This window comes from Protobothrops mucrosquamatus, unplaced genomic scaffold (genome assembly GCF_001527695.2).
Source record: "Protobothrops mucrosquamatus isolate PMUCROS unplaced genomic scaffold, P.Mucros_1.0 scaffold598, whole genome shotgun sequence".
NCBI lineage: Eukaryota > Metazoa > Chordata > Lepidosauria > Squamata > Viperidae > Protobothrops > Protobothrops mucrosquamatus.
The window spans coordinates 188628-209043 of record NW_015386897.1 but is presented as its reverse complement, the minus strand read 5'-3'; the positions used below and the strand labels follow the sequence as shown (position 1 = coordinate 209043).

The 20416-nt window shown below is 36.1% G+C and overlaps 1 protein-coding gene across 3 annotated transcripts in view; it reads right to left on the bottom strand.

The window, feature by feature from the left end:
• Positions 1-20416, bottom strand: part of EZH2 (enhancer of zeste 2 polycomb repressive complex 2 subunit) — a 129745-nt gene that overhangs the window by 8332 nt on the left and 100997 nt on the right. For all 3 annotated transcript variants that reach the window (XM_015817503.1, XM_015817501.1, XM_015817502.1), the window contains exons 10-13: positions 7233-7473; positions 2556-2725; positions 2313-2407; positions 556-596 (exon numbers count right to left, since the gene is read on the bottom strand). In XM_015817503.1, coding sequence (XP_015672989.1) covers positions 556-596; positions 2313-2407; positions 2556-2725; positions 7233-7473 — 547 coding nt within the window. The remainder of the gene's footprint in view (positions 1-555; positions 597-2312; positions 2408-2555; positions 2726-7232; positions 7474-20416) is intronic.

Genomic DNA, 20416 nt, shown 5'->3' with positions numbered 1-20416 from the left:
ATCTTCTGAAGAATATATTTCCAGCCAAATAATTACATAAAACCCCTGCATATCCCTACATATTTTCAATAATTAGAGAAAGGGTAAGAGAAATAACCTAAATTCAATGCACTTAAACAGAATCTTTTAGTACTCTTATCTTTCCCTGTGTTGGGCTAAAGGAGCAATATGGAAAAGGTAGTTTTAGATGTATCCCGATGCAAGAATTATAAAGGCACACCATTATTGTTTGTCTATTATAAAAATTCTGGAAAAAAAGGGTGATGTTTTATGTTCTAGAAGTGGATCAAGCACAAAATCTTCCCACTTTTCTGCTATATTCTTAGAACTGGGAAAATATTATATTGAGCCTAGAGTCAGTATAATTTCTATTCCTCCCATGTAGGACAATCAAATCAAGGGATAATCTTCTGACTTAAATTAAACCAGAATACCTTTAGGGAGAAAGTATCTCCATTTACATACTAGAGCCACTTATAAAAATTTACAGGTAGGATGTTTGTTAAAATATTAAACAAAAACAGAATTTCACAACATAAGTTTAAAGATGCTAACCCTTCTTTAGCTGTATCTTTCTGCAATGTGCAGCCCACAGTCTATAAAAAGAAGAACATACAATATAGTTAATAGACTTTTCACATGGAAAATGCACCTAACTCAATCTGCATTTTAAAAGAGATTTTGATATTTTGTATCACTTTTAGAAACAAATGTCAAAATGTCACTTAAGACTACATTATTACAAAAAAAATACTAATCAGTGAATTCATTCTTGGTAATAGCTCTCTTACAAAACATGAAGAAAATAGCGAAGGTCAGTTGGTGCAATGCAATGCAGGGCAGTGACAGGGGCTAGACTGGATCTGTTGGAGAATACTGCTTCACACCCTTGGAGTCTCCAGGGTGTTTGGAGCTACCTGTGGGACCGCTGTTTTGCATTCCACTGTGAATACTTTCCAGGTACCGGTATTCAGCTTCATGCTGCATTGGAATTTTCCCAGCATTTAAAGGCATAGCTTTGGGGGGGGGGGCAGGGGAGATGCAGGTGAGAGGAGTTGCAGCATCCCTGACCACTCATAAGCGTAGGCAGACTGCCAAGAATCTGAACTCTGATTATGTGACTGCTTGGGAGAGGTGTCTGCAACAGACGTAATTTCAGGCACATTCATTCAGCACCATTGTAACTTCAAATGGATGCTGAATGAACAGTTGTAAATCAAGAACTATCTGTATTATCCCAGTTTTCATAGCCCAGCATACTAATTGTTGCTAGAAACCAATCAACAGCCCATATAGGTCAAACAGAATGGACTGGCTCTGAGGTTTCAGATCATTCACAACATACACTGCTTGGATGGAGACAATGCTATGACCAGCAGAACACTGACTAAATAGAAATGCTCACAGCTTCATATTACTACTCATCCACCAAAAAAATAAGATATAATCAATTTTTGGTAGAGGGAAATTAGATTTTACATGGGTGGGTTCACTAAAGAAAGCCAATAAAGTATATTTGCCTACAGATAAATGTGGATATACTCAGGGACTCTAAATTCAAACACTGCTAATATACAGATTATTTTATGGAGTCTTCTGACTGAACACTTTTGTGTCTTGCTAATGATGAGCATTCTGGGAAATAGGGGACATAAATGATCCAATCTTGATAACTGAAAAATTCAGTAGTCAGCAGATGAATATTTTCTCATCCCCACTATTTTTATGGCATTATAAAGAATTCATATTCATTTCACTTGACAATACAGTTCAGCTGATTGATGGATTTTAATAGTGATTTTCATATTTGTTGCTTTAACTGTTATTTATTTTTGATTAGCTATCTTCAATGATCTCTGTATAGAAGAACAGCATACAAATCAAATTACAATTGGGATAGGAGTTCTCTATTATTTTACAATCACAAATAGTGAGGTGATGACATAATGATATCAACCAACTAGACAGCTATTTTGTCCCCTTTTCTCCATATTGCCATATATTTTAGAAAAAAATCCATTATTTATATTTGTTTTAAATTTTAAAAAGTTAGTTATTACAGGAACATTTAAAGCAGATTTTTTAATATCTTAAGGACATTTTAATTGCATTTCAATTTGTATATTGCTTTGCAATAGATTCTTCCACTCAAATATTGAACATTTTGATGCAATCCTAGAACGCACTATTTCATTTATTTAACAAAAAATAATATATACTTCCTGTTTGTTGCATTCCTTTCATTAATCTTTTTAAAATTCTTTTTTCCCACTTTAAAATGTTGTGGGATGGTTAATATACTATTGATTTACCTGTGTTTCCTTTTTTTCTTTCTTGGAGGAGTATCAACATCTTCAGCAGGTGCTGGAGCAATAATACTAGATTCCTTTACTCTAAACTCATATACCTGAAAAATATTAATTATCTCCTAAGTTTCATTGCAGTTTTATTGAGTTGAATTTGGTATATTAATGGTCTCCATAAAATTGGATACATTTAAAATTATTAAATTTTGCTATAGTAGTTTTGAAAACATTTTCAAAATTTGTGCTTACCTGCCTGCATGTTTTGGTTCCAATTAACCTGGCTATTGCACAGAAATTGTCATAATAGGTACCAATGAGAACCCTGAACATAGAAGCTTCAGCACCACTCCATTCAACATTTTCTGGAGGCTCTATATTTGGCTTCATCTTGATTGGTGTTTGACACCTAGAATTTGCTTCTGCAATATCAAAAGCAAACAGTTTCAAGTCTCAGAAACCACAGCAATGACCACACTAAAACCAAACCAAACCAAAATAAATAATCAAGCATCCTACTTTCAGTAAGATGCCATTTCAAATGTAGCCTGATAGGCAATGTGTGCGCTTTACAGCCAGTAGGCATAAGCAAAGTTAAAAGATTGTGGGAACTGTAGTCCAAAACATATGGAGGACTTCATATTACTAGTTTCATATTACTAGCACTGTATGATGTTATTAAACTCGACTTTCACCCTTCAAATTTCTAAAACAAGTTTTTTATTTTATACTTTCAATTAATGGCATATCCAGGATTTCCAGATGAGGAATGGTGAACTAGCATATCTCTGAATGAGTGGAAATAACATTGTAGCTGCAAAGGAGTCTCATGGAATCTCTCTGGATAAAGAGAGGACAGGAGATTGCACACATGTATGTGGATAGCTCCTTGTCAGAGCTGAAGATGAGAAGCAAAACATCTTCAAAGAAAAACAATAAAGTCCAGTTGCCTTGTGAAAAAAGCACCTTTGGGACAACCATGACCTGGATGACTGAGAATCTCCATAGACATTGTGCCATTTGTTTATATAATTATTTCCAAAATCCTATAGTAAAAAATTCAAATTTGTTTTGTCCCTTAGCTTGTTTATAACTTGATTGAAATAAAATCTTATTTAGCCTTTTGCCATTTTTTAAAACATTTTCAAGCTTATAATTAATTTTTCTTTCATTGTGGAATGAAGTTAAACTCACCACGTGGTTTTACCGTTTGAAGCTCTCTGTTAGCCTTAAGATAATGATTCAGAAATGATTCAAAAATGAGGTTAGTGAACCCACTGGTCTTTAAAAGGTTCCTTCACTTTTGAGAGCATGATGACTTTTCTTTGTTTCGAAGTATTTAAACCCACAGCAAATTACTACTTTGTGGTTTCTTTGCAAGGAGCTATCATGACTCCATTTAATTGAAGCAAAGGAACTTTTACAGAAAGAAACTGGTTGCAGCATAGTCAGGCGGAATCTGGTGTTCCCGTGTAAAATACAAAGGTATTCTTTTCAACTCCCAATCCCTTCTCCCATGACCAGTCCCCTGGCAAGTCCATGTGATGCCGGTATGATGTTTTGAGAAATTCTGGGGTGTGAAACTGGTAACATTCCATTCTCAGGACAAACAGCCTTGAAGATCCTGGTACAAGCCAGTTTAGTGATCTGGTCTTTTTTCCATCTCAGAACTGATTTGCACTTTCACCTATATTTTGCTTCCCTCGCAGCTTGACAAAGAAAAGAGAGGGAGGATGGAATGCAAGGGTGGGGGCAGTTGCATCTGAGTATCAGCTGTTCCTGTGAGAGAGTGCCCAACCCAAGGACACATCGAGCAGGTGAACTAGCACAGCTGGCCAGTTCCCATGACAAAATGAACAGAAGTGATTGGTAGACGTAATGGACTGGATGTGACCCATAGGGAAAAGCGGGGATCAACTATGCTATCGTTTGCATGGGAAACCCAGAGCTGGTTTCACTTCATCGTTGCCAATATGGTTTATTCAGTAAAGTTTATACTCTTGATAAAATAATACACCAGGAGTTTCTTTTTCTGGATTTGCCAACTAGACAGTTGACACTTCAGTTGTCACTTCCCCCTCCCCTTTCCCATCAGTAGATATACAGATGTGGATTGCCCCACATGCCTCCACCCTCCCTTCCCCTTTGATGGTAGGAACCCAGCAAGGCGCCAGGCCAAGAATGGAGATCCTGATAAGAGATCAAATCCAAATTAACATCTGAATGAATGAAAGATCAAGATTGCTAGAACCAAAAGAAATAAGTACAAAGTGAGTTTGTTTGATGAATGTTAAAATAAGATGAGCTTCTATAAAATTTTAGGCAATCTTTTTGGATTTTTTTTACTGATAACAGGAATGAAATATTAATGATTGATAGACTGGCACATGGATAAGGCATGTTACGAGAAGAAAGATACCTGCATACAACCTTACAGGGGGTGAAGAGTTCCAAGTTTGTTTGTATTTGTGATGAAAATCAGAGGTCACCTCTTTAAATATTTCTCTTCCCTTTTTATTTTTTCTTCTTTCTTCTTTCCTTTCTTCTTTTCTCTTGCATTTTCTATTCTACCTACACATTCTCTCTCCCTCCCCTCTTTACTCTTCCTTTCTGAGTTTGGTTTTTATTGTCTTTTATTGTTTGTTTTAAAATCAATAAAATATTTTTAAAAATTCAACATATGGTACAATCAGAGAAGCAATCAATAAAAGTGTTGCCAATTGTATCCTCAGAAGATAGAAAATTTTGATGGTATCTCTGTATCAGGTTTGACTGAATCATTCATTTACTCTTGGCACAGAAAGAAAACACGAAAGCATAATGGGGGGAGGGAGACAGACTAAAGCAATATATGCTAACTTATTTTATGATTTATGGTATAAAAGTAACTGATTTTACACAGCACATGACTGATTACAGTAACATGCTCCAGCATGAAGTTGGAAATTAATGTTTGAGCATATTTGATATCCTTTGAAGTATCAAAAATATCCATTGTAATTATTAAATCTAACTTCATGAGATAAGGGTATCAAACAATGGATTAATTACCACTGTCAAGAAAAGTATTTTTTAGATTTTTATCTAAGGTACAACTGAAGAGTCTAGCATGTGTTGGAGCACAAAGAAAAAAAATCACACATATTTAATTAATTAGCTATTTCCATCATATTATGTCAGAAATATCTTACACAGTAATTATTCAATGCTCCATTTATTTACTTGACTTAAAGTAGTTCCAGTTCTGTTGTTCAGTACACATTTCTGAAGAGGAAGTATCTCTGATGAAATTTTGGTGCCAGAAGAATCTAGAGCTGACATATAAAAGGTCTGAAAGATTCTTGTTCTGTTCATCCTTTTGATGAAGCCCAAGTGCCAGAAATGCAATATGGTTTTTTCAGCATAAATAATCACTATTACATTATTGTTATTATTGTTGTGCTTTAAATAAGTTTTTATTATTAATCGGAGTAGACTGCATATGTTAACTCAATATAGAACTTGAATTAAATTTACTGGCCTACTTGTTCTTTTTGGACTTAGAAAATAATTTCTTTTCATATATACCAGGGGTGTCAAATTGCCGGCCTGCAGGCCGGATGTGTCATGGCGAAATCGCACCCATCCCATTGCCGGCAATGGAAAAAAAGTTGCGATACATCGCGACATGTCACGTGACGTTGCGAGTTTGACACCCCTGATATATACCATGAGCAAAGGAAAAGAAAGATACACACTAAAAAAGGAAATTCTACTTCCCAGTCATTGGGAAAGTTAATCCTGTTGCTGGATGCCTACTTGCACTGTTCTGACAACTTAATGGCTCCAATTACATTAACCTCTTATACAATAATAACTTCATACTTTTAAACAAAAATACACATGGACAATACCAATTCCATACTAAATATTTTTGCTCAGTTTAGATGAATATACATGCATCCATAAAAATATGTAAAATGAAAAAAATGTTCTTGTAAGTTCCTTCCTCAGCTATCCCCTCAGGAAAGCATGACTCTTGAAACAGGCATTGTTTCAAAAAGGAACTTTTACTGAGAGAAAGTGATTACAGAGAAGAAAGACAGAATCTGAAGTTTTCGCATAAAAGGACTAAGCTAAAAGTCGTGCTTCTCCAGCCCCACCCCAATGCCCCAGTCCAGTGATGGCCGGGGCCAGTCCCTCGCCATCTCTGGGGCATCCCCGGGGGACCAATGCCCCTTGCTCACTTCCTGCCCTGTCGTTTCCAAATGCCACGTGCTTGCTACTCTGGCGAACTCTGCTGGGGCAACGGCGCACATGCCCACAGAGAGGGCTCTGAGTGTCGCCTCTGGCACGCATGCCATAGGTTCACCACCACTACCCCAGTCCATCAGGAGCCAATCCGCTGGCATCAAGATGTTGTAAGAACTTCCAGCCGAAAAGCTGATAACTTGCTGTTCTCTGGTGCCTCTTCCTTGCTAGCTGACAGGATAAAACAGATGGCCCTGAGAGTTTTCCCCCTTCCCTAACTCTCATGCAGATACATCAAAGCGAAATTAGAAACAATGCAGGAACATCCTCAATCCACAATAGTGCGTGCTCTCCCTCTGTTTTGAATGGCAGCGTTCCAATAGGAACCTGACAGTTATACATTCTGAAATTATCATTAATTCAATTCTGAATTTAAATCTTATTCCCTAAAGGATTTTCAGTAATTTAAATTACTTGTGAATTCTGGAAGGTGCACAATAGGGAATGACTGTACTGTAGAACCCAAAATATGACAGTTCAGGAAATTTCTTATAATAAAAAATTAAATTCATTATTTTCAAAAGCAGGTAGTACATAATACTATGGCTTTTCAATAAAACAACTGAACTTTAATCCAATATTTCCAGCCCCAACATAAACACTTTTAACAAAATTAGCAACATTCCACAACTGTCTTACCAGAGGAGCTTGAAGTCTCATCTTTTTTCTCTTCTTCTTCTTTATCATTATTTTCACCTCCAGTTTCAGTTCCAGCTTCTCTGTCACTGTCTGTATCTTTTGATTCTAGCACATTTATGGTTGGTGTGCTGGGCCTACTGGTATTATTTGGAAGCCTTCCCCTTCGGCGACCTCCTGGACGCTTTGGTGGTGTTTTTATTCTCTCAGCAGTCAAAGCAGCAGCAAACTCTTTAGCTCCTTCCTAGCAGGCACAGAAATATCTCAGGATATAAGAAAATGCATAGAGGATAGAGCCTTGCTAAAAAGGGGTTCAAAAACATTGATCTAGTGAGCTTCCCCGATAGGGGTAGAGCTCCCTAGCCCTCGTATCTTTACAGCGGTGAGGGCTAAGGTGAGTTCCCCCAGAGTCGGGGACTTCTCCGTGCTTCAGGCTGCCTTCATCAAAACGAAGCCAGACGCGGATTCAGCCTGTGCCGTTCCAGGAAAGCGTGAGTTGAATTTTACAGGCAGACAGAGCCTACCAGGAGGATTTAAAATTGATTGAACTGAAACCTTAACTCTAGAAATAAAGAATCTTCTTCGTTTTCTATGTTAACTTGAAGAAGAAGGAATATGGCTGCGGAAGGGCGTTTCTGTTTTTTCAATTGAAAACATATGAGACTTTCACTTTTTGGAGACTTTCTCTTGGACTATTTACTGTAACAGATTTAGTTACTTTGAGCTGCTGGACAAGCTTTCTGTTTCTATCATTGTTTGATGTGATTACAAGATTTTATAAGACTTTTACAAGATTTTATATTATACAAATGAAAGTATAAGAGAAGAAGAAGAAAAATAAAATGGCCTCTAAGCGTGTGGGAACTTTTGTTCCTCAAAAAAGCATAATCTCCTCTCCAGCTGTTCAAACACCACAGCAGCCAAAACCTAAGACTCCTCCGCCTTCCCCCCCCAGTTCCAGCACTTATATTGAGAGATATTCAGAATGCATTAAAGGACAATGCAAGACAGATTAGAACAGAAATGGAGGAGTTGCTTGAAAATAAACTTGAAGAGAAGAATGCAGAGATGAGAGATGATATATTGTTTGCATTGCAAGGTCTGGCAGTTCATGTAGAACGCATTGAAGGACGGGTGGATGAAGTGGAGGAACATGTTGAAAGCTTGGAACTTAGACTGGGAAAAGTGGAGGAGAACGTGGATTTAACTCAAAATGAGGTCATTTTGTCACAATACAGAGAAATGGAATATGCTTTGAGAATAAGGGGGCTGAAAGAAAATGCTCAAGAAAAATTAGAGGAGGAGATTGCAGCAGATCTGGCCTTGGTTTTGTCCTGTCAACCTGAAGAAATTATAAGAGAAATGGAAAACTTTTTTAGAGTCAATTCATGGGTTGCAAGACAGAGAAACCTTCCAAGAGATGTTGTCATCTATTTTTCCAGAAAATCAATCCGTAATCAAATTATTCAAGCTTTTTACAATCAGAAATTTCAAATATCAGGACAAGATGTTGTAATTTTAAAGGAGATACCACCCAAAATACTCAGAAGAAGGAAGGATTTCGCCTTCCTGGCTGAAAAGTTGAAAAAGCGACAAATTCAATTTAGGTGGGAGATACCTGTTGGCATTATGGTAAATTATATGGGAATACACTATAGGCTCAACACCACTGCAAAGGCAAAAGACTTTTATACCTCAATCTTGAAAGCAGGTTCTCCATAATCTCCACAAGGTACCAGGAAGGAAAGAATTTGTGAAGATAAAGTGGCTGAAGGAGCTATATTGTCATCAAGTTTCATAGAACTACAAAATCAAGAGCAAGTCAAGCAACAATTTATGGAAATTAAAGAAGACCCGTGCAGCTCATAGACGCAAAGAAAGAGAGCAACAAAAAGTGGATGTACCCGTCGCACAGCAAGTCATCTCGGAGCCAGTGGGAGGGGCGAGGCTGAAGAAATCAGTAACAGCTGATTTACAAGGAGCGTTCCAGAGGCTCGCTGCTATTAAAGATGGCAAGGTTCCTGACATAGAATGTTAATGTTTTGAATTCTCCACAGAAAAGAAAAAAGATATTTTATTATTTGAAACAACATAAAAATGATATTGCTTGTTTACAAGAAACTCATATTACAGCTAAAGATCAAAAATATTTGTCTAATTCACGGTTGGGTATACATTTTATGGCACCTGCACCGTAGAAAAGAGGTGGAGTAGTTATTTATGTCAGGAAAGATTTTCAGCCTAAATTGATTGATGCTGATTCAGAAGGAAGATATGTTTTTGTTGAAATATTATTGAATGGGAAGAAATGTCTTATTATTGGATTATACGCCCCAAATCAACAGCAGAAACAGTTTTATAAATTGTTATATCGGAAACTAAATCAATTGGATTACAAATCAGTTATTATGATGGGGGATTGGAATGGTGTTTTAGATTCAAGAAAAGATAAGAAAGGTTCTTGCAAAACGTTTAAGTCAATATTGCCTAAAACCTTTTTTGATTTGAAGGATGAACTGGAATTAAAAGACATATGGCGAGAGAGAAATATGGAAGAAAGGGATTTTACTTTTTTTTCGGACAGGCACCAATCTTACTCTAGAATTGATTTTTTTTTAATTACTAATGATTTTTGTTCTAGGGTGAAGAATATTAAGATTTTTCCCAGGACATTGTCAGATCATAGTCCGGTATGGATGGAGTTATTTGCTGAAGAAGGGAACAGAAGAACTTGGAGATTGAATGAAAAATTATTTAGATATGATATAAATTTACAGAAATGTAGAGATCAATTGAAAGAATTTTTCTTGTTGAATATGCATAAAGGTACTTCAGTCTCAATGGTCTGGGATGCTAGTAAAGCATATATGAGAGGTAATTTGATTTATATGAATAATGTTCACAGGCGTAAACAAATGCAAAAACGTAAAGAGTTAGAGGAAGAGATTAAATTGAAAGAACAGGCTTTTATTTTGAACCCATTGGATAATAATTTAAAAGTATCTATTACTGTGCTTAGGGAGCAATTTAATATGTTAATAGCAGATCAGACGGCAACTAGTTTAAGGTACATGAAATATAATACATTTTCTAATGCAAACAACCAGGAAGGTGGTTGGCCTATCAACTACGAAAGAAGCAGAAGTCAAGAATTATAGAGAAAATAGATTATAATGGTAAAATGACATCTCAACAAAACTTGGTTAAAAAGAGTTTTTTGGAGTTTTATTCTAAGTTATATGCTTCTGAAAAAATACAATTTGAACAAATAGATAATTATTTACAGCAGGCACATTTTCCTAGATTGTCAGATAATCAAAGGGAAAAAATGAATTGCTCAATTACATTGGAGGAGATTAAGGGGGCAATTAAGCAATTAAAACTTGGTAAGACACCAGGTACAGATGGATTTACAGCAATTTATTATAAGATGTTATTTGAAGAAATGATAGAACCGTTAAGGGAATTGTTTAATAGTATTTTGTTGGGTGAAGAGGTACCTCCTTCTTGGAGAACTGCTTTTATATCTTTAATACCAAAGGAGGGTCAGGACTTGACTCAACCTAAGAATTATAGACCTATATCTTTATTGAATACAGATTATAAGATTTTTTCAAAAGTATTGGCAAATAGATTAATGCAAGTGTTGAGCCAATTGATTCATAGTGATCAATCTGGATTTATAACTGGAAGATATATGAAATATAATGTAAGACAAATTATTAACTTAATTGAATATTTGGATAAGAATAATCAAATTCCTGCTGCTTTTATATTTTTAGATGCTGAAAAAGCATTTGATCAATTAGATTGGGGTTTTTTGTTTCAAGTTATAGACAGAATGAATTTTGGGGAAAAATTTTTGTCCGCCCTTAAGGCTATTTATCAGCAGCAATCAGCACAGATTATAGTCAATGGGGGGGGGGGGTAACAGAAGCATTTAAAATTGAAAAAGGAACTAGACAAGGATGTCCATTATCTCCATTGTTATTTGTGTTAACAATGGAGATTTTGTTAATTAAAATTTGTGAATCTTCTATAATAAAAGGAATTAAGGTTAATAAGATTGATTATAGATTAAGAGCTTTTGCAGATGACTTAGTGTTAACATTAACTCAGCCCATAGACTCGGTAACTGACTTGGTTGAAATTATTGCACAATATTGGAAAGTTTCTGGTTTTAAGGTTAATTGTAATAAAACTAAAATATTACCGAAAAATATGTCTATGAATGATAAAGATATGTTAGTTACGCTTACAGGTTTTGAAATGGTTAAAAAAGGTAAAATATTTGGGAGTTTACATTACAGCTTCTAATGTTAAATTGTATAAGAATAATTATGAATCTTTATGGGTTAAGATGCAAAAAGATTTAAACGATTGGAAAAAATTGCAATTATCTTTGTTGGGGAGAATTTCAGCAGTAAAAATGAATATTCTCCCAAAGTTTCTTTTCTTGTTTCAAATGATTTCTATTTTAAAAAAAGATGCTAATTTGGAGGACTGGCAGAAGGGTATTAATAACTTTATCTGGGCGGGCAAGAAGCCAAGAGTCAAGTTTAAGATTATGCAAGATATAAGGGAACGAGGAGGACTTAAAGCCCCTAATTTAAAATTGTATTATGATGCGGTGGTTTTGACATGGATTAGTGATTGGTTAAATTTAACAAATAAGAATATACTTTCTCTTGAAGGATGGGATCTGTTATTTGGTTGGCAGGCATATTTAATTTATGATAAAAAGGTAGATACAAATTTTAAGGCCCATATCTTAAGGAGTGCTTTATTGAGAGTTTGGAAGAAATATTACTATAAATTAAATTATAAAATTCCTATCTGGGCAACTCCAGGACAGGTATTAGAGGGGATATCTAGGGGGGTTAACTTGGATAAAGTTTCTTATAAGGAATTACTTCGTCCGGTAGGACAAGACTGGCAACTTAAATCTTTAGTAGATTTGAAACAAGAAAATATTGAATATTCTTGGTTTTATTATAATCAATTGTTAATGAGGTGGCATATGGATCAAAAAGTTGGTATTACTTTACAGGATGCAAATTTGATGAAACAGATTAAAGATCAATCTCAAGCTCATATTAAGAGAATTTATAATGCATAGATTGAATTGGATTCAGAAACAGAATTGGTTAAGGATTGTATGATAAAATGGGCGCAAAATATACAAGAACCAATTTTATTGGACACATGGGAGATAATTTGGGTTAGAAATATAAAATTTACTCAAGCTCAAAACTTAAGGGAAAATTTTTATAAAATGTTTTATAGGTGGCATCTGGATCCTCAAAAATTGTCTTGTATGTATCCCAATTTACAACCTAAGTGCTGGAGATGTGGAAATTTAGATGCATCTTATTTTCATATTTGGTGGACATGTAGGGAAGTTAAAGCATTTTGGATTAAGATATGGTGGAATATTCAAAACATTTTTAAGAAAAAGATAAAGTTTAAGCCGCAGATATTTTTGTTGGGCATTATGGAAGACTTGAATGCAAAAGAAATGGAATTGATGTTGAATTTTATAACTGCTGCAAGACTACTAGTAGCTCAATATTGGAAAACGGAACGTTTGCCCACTATAGAAGAATGGTCACTTAAAAGTCTCGAACTTAGCAGAAATGGCCAAGATCTCCGCTTATGTGAAGGACTATTCACAAGAAAGATATATTTTGGTTTGGAGAAGATGGATAGATTATATTGAGCGTAAATATGGGACCAAAAAATATCATTTGGTTTTTGAGTGAATTTTAGAATATTACTGTTGTATAAAGGTTAGAATAATTTACTTAGTATTATTTTTAATTATTAAAGTGATGTTATTATTATTGTTCTTAATAACTGTATATTTACTTAAAAGAGAGTTAAAGGAGATTATAGATATGTTATTTTAATAGTTGATTAATGTTAGTTAGAGTATGATTATTTTATTGTTAACCCTGTGATTGGCTCTGGGAAGCTAGGGGGGAGGGAGGGGGGAGTGGAAGGGTGGGTTTGGGGAAGGGGGGAATTTATATTGTAAAATTTTATAAAATTTTCAATAAAAAAAACATTGATCTAGTATTAAAAGCAAATTGATATGTTAGATCAGACTACAAGTAAGATTGCAAATCATAAAGTTAAATATAATGAAATTATAACTAAAACTTTAAATACTCTGATTTACTTAAATCAATTCCCTTAACAATTCTGTACAGTAGTCTTATTATTTTTATTACCAAAAAGGGCTTAATATGTCATGCTGCAGATTCTATCAGCTAGGAAAACAACTGATGAAATTTGTCTGCATTCTTGGCAGATTTTTAATTAAAGATGAATTAGAAGATCATCTACACAAAAGATCAGAACAGAACTGGCAGTGGCAAAACTCATGTTTGATCAATTCAACATCCTGTTTTGGGACATCATTTTAGAGGGCTAGAACAGGGCTTTTCAACCAGTGGTACCTGGCAGGTGGTACGCGACCATCCTAGAAAAGTGGTAGCGGGGGAGGGGAATGAGCTGAACCGGTGGCAGCACCGCACAAGCCTGAACGAGAGATGGCTGGAGCTGCAGGGCTGTCAGAGCTCAACAGAAGCGCCAGGATCAGCGCCAGGCTCTAGCTGGAGCTCAGCGCTGATCCTGGTGCTTCTGCTGAGCCCTGAAGAAGCACCAATCAGCTGGAAAGCAGCACTGATCCTGGCACTTCTGTTGAGCCCAGAAGAAGCACTGATCAGCTGGAATGTTGCAGCATCTCCAGGGTCTTGTGATTTACATTCAGATGCTTGGCAACTGATTTATATTTATGACAGTCACAGTGTACCACGGTCATGTGAAGTGACCAAAACCTGCTGCAACCACCCAGAAGACAGGGGGGAATAAAAACCAAATACCCCCCCACCCCATCCCCGCTGCCAATCCTCAACAGAAATGCTCACAACAATGAAAACCTTGGACAGGAAGAAGAGCGCCGCCGGGCACTGTCTTGCTCGGCTGTGACTTGGGGGGGCACCTTTTTCAGTGCCATTGTAACTTCGAACAGTCACTAGGCGAACTGTTGTAAGTCAAGGACTACCTGTACTTTATCGCTTTTTTCTTTTCTTTTTTTTTGGTCATCAAGTTTTTGACACCTTGCTAGGCGACTGGTGGTACTCGGATGTTGCCATATCCTAAAAGTGGTGCAATGGGTGAAAAGGTTGAAAAGCCCTGGGCTAGAATATTATATCTATATCTAAAACTGCAAAGGGAAGGGCATTAACTCATATTCCAGAAAATGACCAGCAATATTTGGAATAAATGAACACACTTAAATAGATTAAAGGAAAGTGGGAATCTCTTAAGGGTCAGTGAATCTTGATCAATTGACTTAATTCATTTTAAAAGTCTATGTCCTCAATTCACTGTTTCATAATTTGTATCACCATCCTGGATAATTTCTACGGCTATTTCTGGAGGGAATAGCAATAGACTTAGACATATACCACTTCATAGTGCTTTACAGCTCCCTCTAAACAGTTTACAGAGTCAGCATATTTCCCCAAACAATATGGGTTCTCGTTTTACCAACCTTGGAAGACTAGATGGCTGAGCCAGCCTTGAGCCGGTCAGGATCGAACTCCTGGGGTGAGCAGTGAGTTAGCCTGCAATACTGCATTCTAAACACTGTGCCACCACAGCTCTTTTAATAGCCATTTCTAACTTTGTTTCGCTACCATTTAGATTTATAGTTATCAATCATTATTACAAGAAGTATATCACCTGTGATACTCTATTGCAGACATGTCAAACTCACGATGTCACGTGATGTCGCGCAACATATTGGCACGGTTTTGCCATTGCCAGAATGGGGTGGGCACGGCTTCTGGATGACGCGTCTGGCCTGCAGGCCAGCAGTTTGACACCCCTGCTCTATTGTTATAGTTTAAAAATGTTGTTTCAATTCTGAGGAGGTTCACTTCTGAGGAGACCTATCTCTAATATCAAGGACACACTGAAAATGCATCTGGATGTTTGCAAATTAAGAAGTCAAAAATTCTGACTATATTTTCATAGAGACCAAGTCAAGAATCAGAGTTGCATTACTGTAAAAAAATTAAAAATTGAAGGTTTAAAGAATTAGCAGTGAATTGATAGGATATTTGATTTTGTCACTTTTAAGAAAATCTCCATTCAAGCCAATTTTTAAATTCTTTGTATTTTTATTAAAAAATACTACATTTCAAGTAATATAAATTAAAATATCTCTTGGGCATCTACTTTAATCCCCTTCTCTTGCATTATTATTACATTTAGAGATAATGAAATAGTTTAGTAATAAAAATTAAATTACTATTTTGTCTTATTAAATTCCAGTAAGATGTTTACCATTTTTTCTAAGAAGTTTATTTGATCAAAAATTATTTCATCTGACTTTCAATTCAACAAATCCAGCTTCAGTTTCTTCCTAATCAGAATCTGATATATTTTTCTTGAAAACAAACCTTCAGTATGTAAGCCAGCCTTATAGTCGCAGGGAAAATTTCTGCAATACCTATTATTTGTTCATTTACCATGACACAAAATGTTAAGTTAGGTATTTTTTCTAAGAATAGCTACACCAATCACAGACAAATACCACACAGCTGTTAGGTCAGTTCTGTTCTAAAGACCATAGGAAAATGAATTTTTATTTATGTCATTTGACAATGACCATATTTTTTGTTTTGTGTTGAGTTGGATATGTTCTTTATTACATTTTGATTATTTATTTTATGATTTTAATGTTGTTGTAAATTACTTGAAATCTCTGACCTAAAGCGCCTAAATTTATATACATATTTTTTATAGTGGTACCTCTCAAATGTCAACAGAAAAGAAGTACTTTTCTATATTTTGATAACCAACTGAAATATTAGTTTATTTATTTTTCAATATGATTTGGTACATCAGGATATTTTGAACAAAGATTTCTTATACATTTTTATTTCTAAAAGGCACTAGGTGATATTATTTAACAGAAGAAATAAAGTACAACAGCTTTCCAAATTGATGAGATTCTTTAGCATCAATACAAATAATATTTAATAGCTGAAAGAGGAAATATCTTTATCATTGAATTAAGTGCTTTGATAGTTATTCTTTGAAGTATGTTTTTACAGTTCGACATGATGTCTATGAAAAGGTATCTGTTTTTTTCTTCTCTGTGAGGAACAAAGTACCTTTGGTAGTATCACGTAAAATATTCAAGTAGACAGCTTTAATCAAAATGGGCCCATAAGGCACACAGATGACCTGAATAAAGGTGATAATTAGAAAGGATCACTAAGCAAGAATTTAATTTACACTCTGTAGAAATCTTTTATTGTTTTGAAATAGTTTTAATGTATTATGGCCTTTGGGATTTAATAAAGTAGAAAAATTGCTTTTGCTGATCAAATGAAAAACTGGAGTGAGATACTGAAAAAATACTAGGTTTGACCAGTTTTATGCATATTTCCAAAACATTTGTAAACTTCTGAAAAATAAAAATAATTCTTACAGAAAGCTTATAGTAGACAGAAAGTTTACAGTAGACTGATATATATTACTTTATTCAAGTTTTTGTATTTGTAATTTCAATATTCATTCAAATCATTAGGCCAACTACAAAAATATATATATTTGAATAAATCACAGTAAAGTTGCCTGAATTTAGACTTTTAAAAATTAGCATTCAACTTTTAACATATTAATAAATGAGCCTATAAAGAGCAGCAATGACAGTAAATAATAATCAGGAATGCTGCCAGTTTGTCACTCAAAATAAGTAAATTATAGAGCTAAGGCTACCTGATAATACTCAATTCAATTTTATTATTACAGCCGAAGGCCAACACATAAATTAAACATTCACATAAAACAAAACTAAACAGAACCATCACTAGAAGACATAGCAATATATTACCATTAATGATGTAATCAATGGGTGACCAAGATCTGCCTAGTTTTACAGACAGTATAAAAAAAAAAACTAGCTAAACTGAATTCAGAAAAACTGAATCATACTCACCTGACAATAAAAATACATTGACTATAGTCTAATGCTGGATAAAAACATGTAATAAAATTGATTATAAAAGATTATTAAAAAGATCTAAAATATTTATTTATGTTTCTGGAGAATCCCCGATACTGCTGCACAGAATCTAGCCACCTGCACCGTGATCACTGCCTGCTCGTCCTTAAGCAGCCACTAGAGATAAATACTTTCCGAACGACCAGGATACCTATCAATTATGGGGAGGATATGGTTTTTCTGAATAGCTTTATAGAAGGAACACCGAAGGAGTATGTTTCCAATGGTCTCTACCTCTCCTGAGCCACAGGAACAGAGTCTTTCTGCCAATGGAATCTTTTTATACTTGCCGTACAGGACGGCCGATGGAAACGCATGGCACCATGCTGACTAAGATACCTGGCAGGTGTAACCACGTATCTAATAGAGTCTGGAGCCAGAAACAGCGGAGCTATGCCTAAGTCCGCTTGCCTCTCGATGTCCTCTACCCTTTGACGCAAGGTTTGTTTTGCTTGGTCATAGTCCAATTTGAGAATTGAGGCTGACGAGAAGCCTAGTTTGGCAAGGTTGGACTTGACTGCATTGATCCATGAAGAGAATTTATCTTGAAGAATTAATGGATCAAGGCCTTGCGGAAAGCAATTAAGCCTTAACCAGATGTTTAAGGAAGCTATACAGATTCTTGCTTTGACTTTTATCAATCCTGTCTCCAGGTGCAGAAGTGCATTTCGGACACAGCGTGGCATCTTCAATTTGGATTGAACTCTTTCCAGTAGTGTAAAACACAAAGCTGAGGGTCCGAGCAAGGTCCCGTAGAGAAGCTGTTCTAGCGACTTGGCCAGAAAGAGCTTAACTGCAGCTGGAACATAGTGTTCTCCCTTTGTGTGGAATAATTTAAGAATGGCATTCGCTGATTGTTGGCCAGAGGCAGCCGCGTATTCTCCATGAGCTTTTTGCGAGCCAGTGCCATGGATGACCACCCCTAGGTATTTAAAGGTGGCTACCTGCTCTATTTTGTGACTATTTAAATACCATGAGTACCATTTTGGCCTTTTTGCAAAAGCCATAACCTTTGTTTTCTCATAATTTATGTCCAGTTTATTATATTTGCAATACTGGACAAGGGCTCGCAAGGCTCTTTTAAGGCCAACTGGCATCCTGGAGAGAATCAAAGCATCATCTGCATAGAGCAGCAGAGCAATGCTTCGGTCACCTATTTTTTGGGGGTGGTAATTTGAATTATTTAACCATCTTACCATATCATTTATATAAAAATTAAAGAGCAAGGGGGCCAAAATGCACCCCTGTTTAACCCCCTTTTGAGTTTCAACTGACCTCGAGAGAGACCCTTGCATATTACACCTCACCTTGAGGGATGTTTTGGTATGTAAGGCATGTAACAGATGTAGGAGTCTGTGATTAATTGAGGCAGCTTCCAGCTTCTCCCATAGCTTAGTCCTTGTAACCATGTCAAAAGCTGACTTAAGATCTATAAAGGCAGCGTATAATGATACAGGTCTATCTAATGCATATTTTTCAATCAAATGATGAAGCACTGATCTATGATGCCTCTCCCCTCTCTAAACCAGGCTTGTTCTTCGGCAATCAGGTTCTCAAGATCCAGCCACTACTTTAATTTATCTTGAAGGTGTTTGGCATAGAGTTTGCTGATTATATTTAGCAAACCTATTGGTCTGTAATTGGCAGGGCCGTCTCTCTTTCCCTTTTTATAAACTGGGACCACAATTGCCAAGCCCCAATCCTCTGGGACATGGCCGGTGGAGTCAATATAGGTGAATAGTGCTGCCAGAATGGGTATCCACCACTCCATATTATTCTTTAGTAATTCGGCCGAAATGAAGTCAGCTCCTGGAGCCTTTCCGATCCAGAGTTGGCCAATGTGGGATTTAATTTCAGACTCTGAAACTGGAGGCCACTCAGGTAAATCCTTCACTATAGACCTTGTACTCTCGCTGGAGGGGTCTTCATACATTCTCTGAAAATGAAGTTCCCAGGTTATAGGAGATATATGACAGTCTAATAGGATATAGATTCTTTCAGAGTGGCAAGCTATTAGATGCCAAAATAAGAAGTTCTTTTGTTTTGCTGCCATGATGAGCTGTTCCCAGGAAAACTTTGTGTCTTATCTCTTCTTGAATGCAATCAATTGCTTGAATTGTTTTTTGAGTGTAAGTAACTGTTTAAGAATTGCTTTATTGCCATATGCAGTCTCGCTTTTGTACTCCTTGTATGCCAAGTTAAGGGCTTTCTTGGCTTCTACACAATCCTTATCAAACCATGGTTTGGAAGTGGTACAGGACCTCTTAGCTGAGAAATTTCAGTCATGTGCTAATAATGGTTGTGGCTCGTAAACTAAAGTTTTATATAGTTCTAATAAGTCTTGAGTCGGGTTGGCTGATATAAAGGCTGCGTGGAGTTTTTGAAAATTATCCTCTGTTAGGGCTCTCCTTACCTTCTGATCAAGTTGTTGGGTCCATTTGACCTGACATCTTGTTAGGCCCGGTGTAGAGATTGCAGGGATAAAATGGTCCTTGGAGGGAATCTGCCTGATAAAGGGATTCATGTATATACACAGAGGTAGATGATCACTTTCTAGGTAAGGCAGGACTTCAAAATTTTCTATATAATGTACTAAGTCCATAGAAGTTAAGATGTAATGAATGGTACTAGTTTTGGACCCTGCCATAAATGTAAACTCGCCAGGATAGTCACCAGGCCATGAGCCATTAGATATGAAGAAGTTAAATTTATTTGCCAACTTGGCAAGACAGAGGCCAGCATAGTTAGTTCTAATGTCTTTAGAGAGTCGTATGAGGGGGGCGTTGGTTTGTGTAGTGACCTCCAATGGTGGGTATTGATGATGTTTCATGAATAATTTATTTATTTATTTATTTATTAAATTTATATACCGCCCTATCTCCCTTGCGGGACTCAGGGCGATGAACAGGCGATACTAAAAACCATGGTAATAAATAGTTTGTTTTAAAATCGAATTAAATAACGGGCCTGTTCTAAAAACACACCCGTAAAAAACCCCCCACTGAAACATAATCAAGCTACGCCAGGCCGGCCGCACGGAATAGATGGGCCTTCAGGGCTCGGCGAAAAAGGCGCAGGTCCGCAACTGTACGTAGGTCGG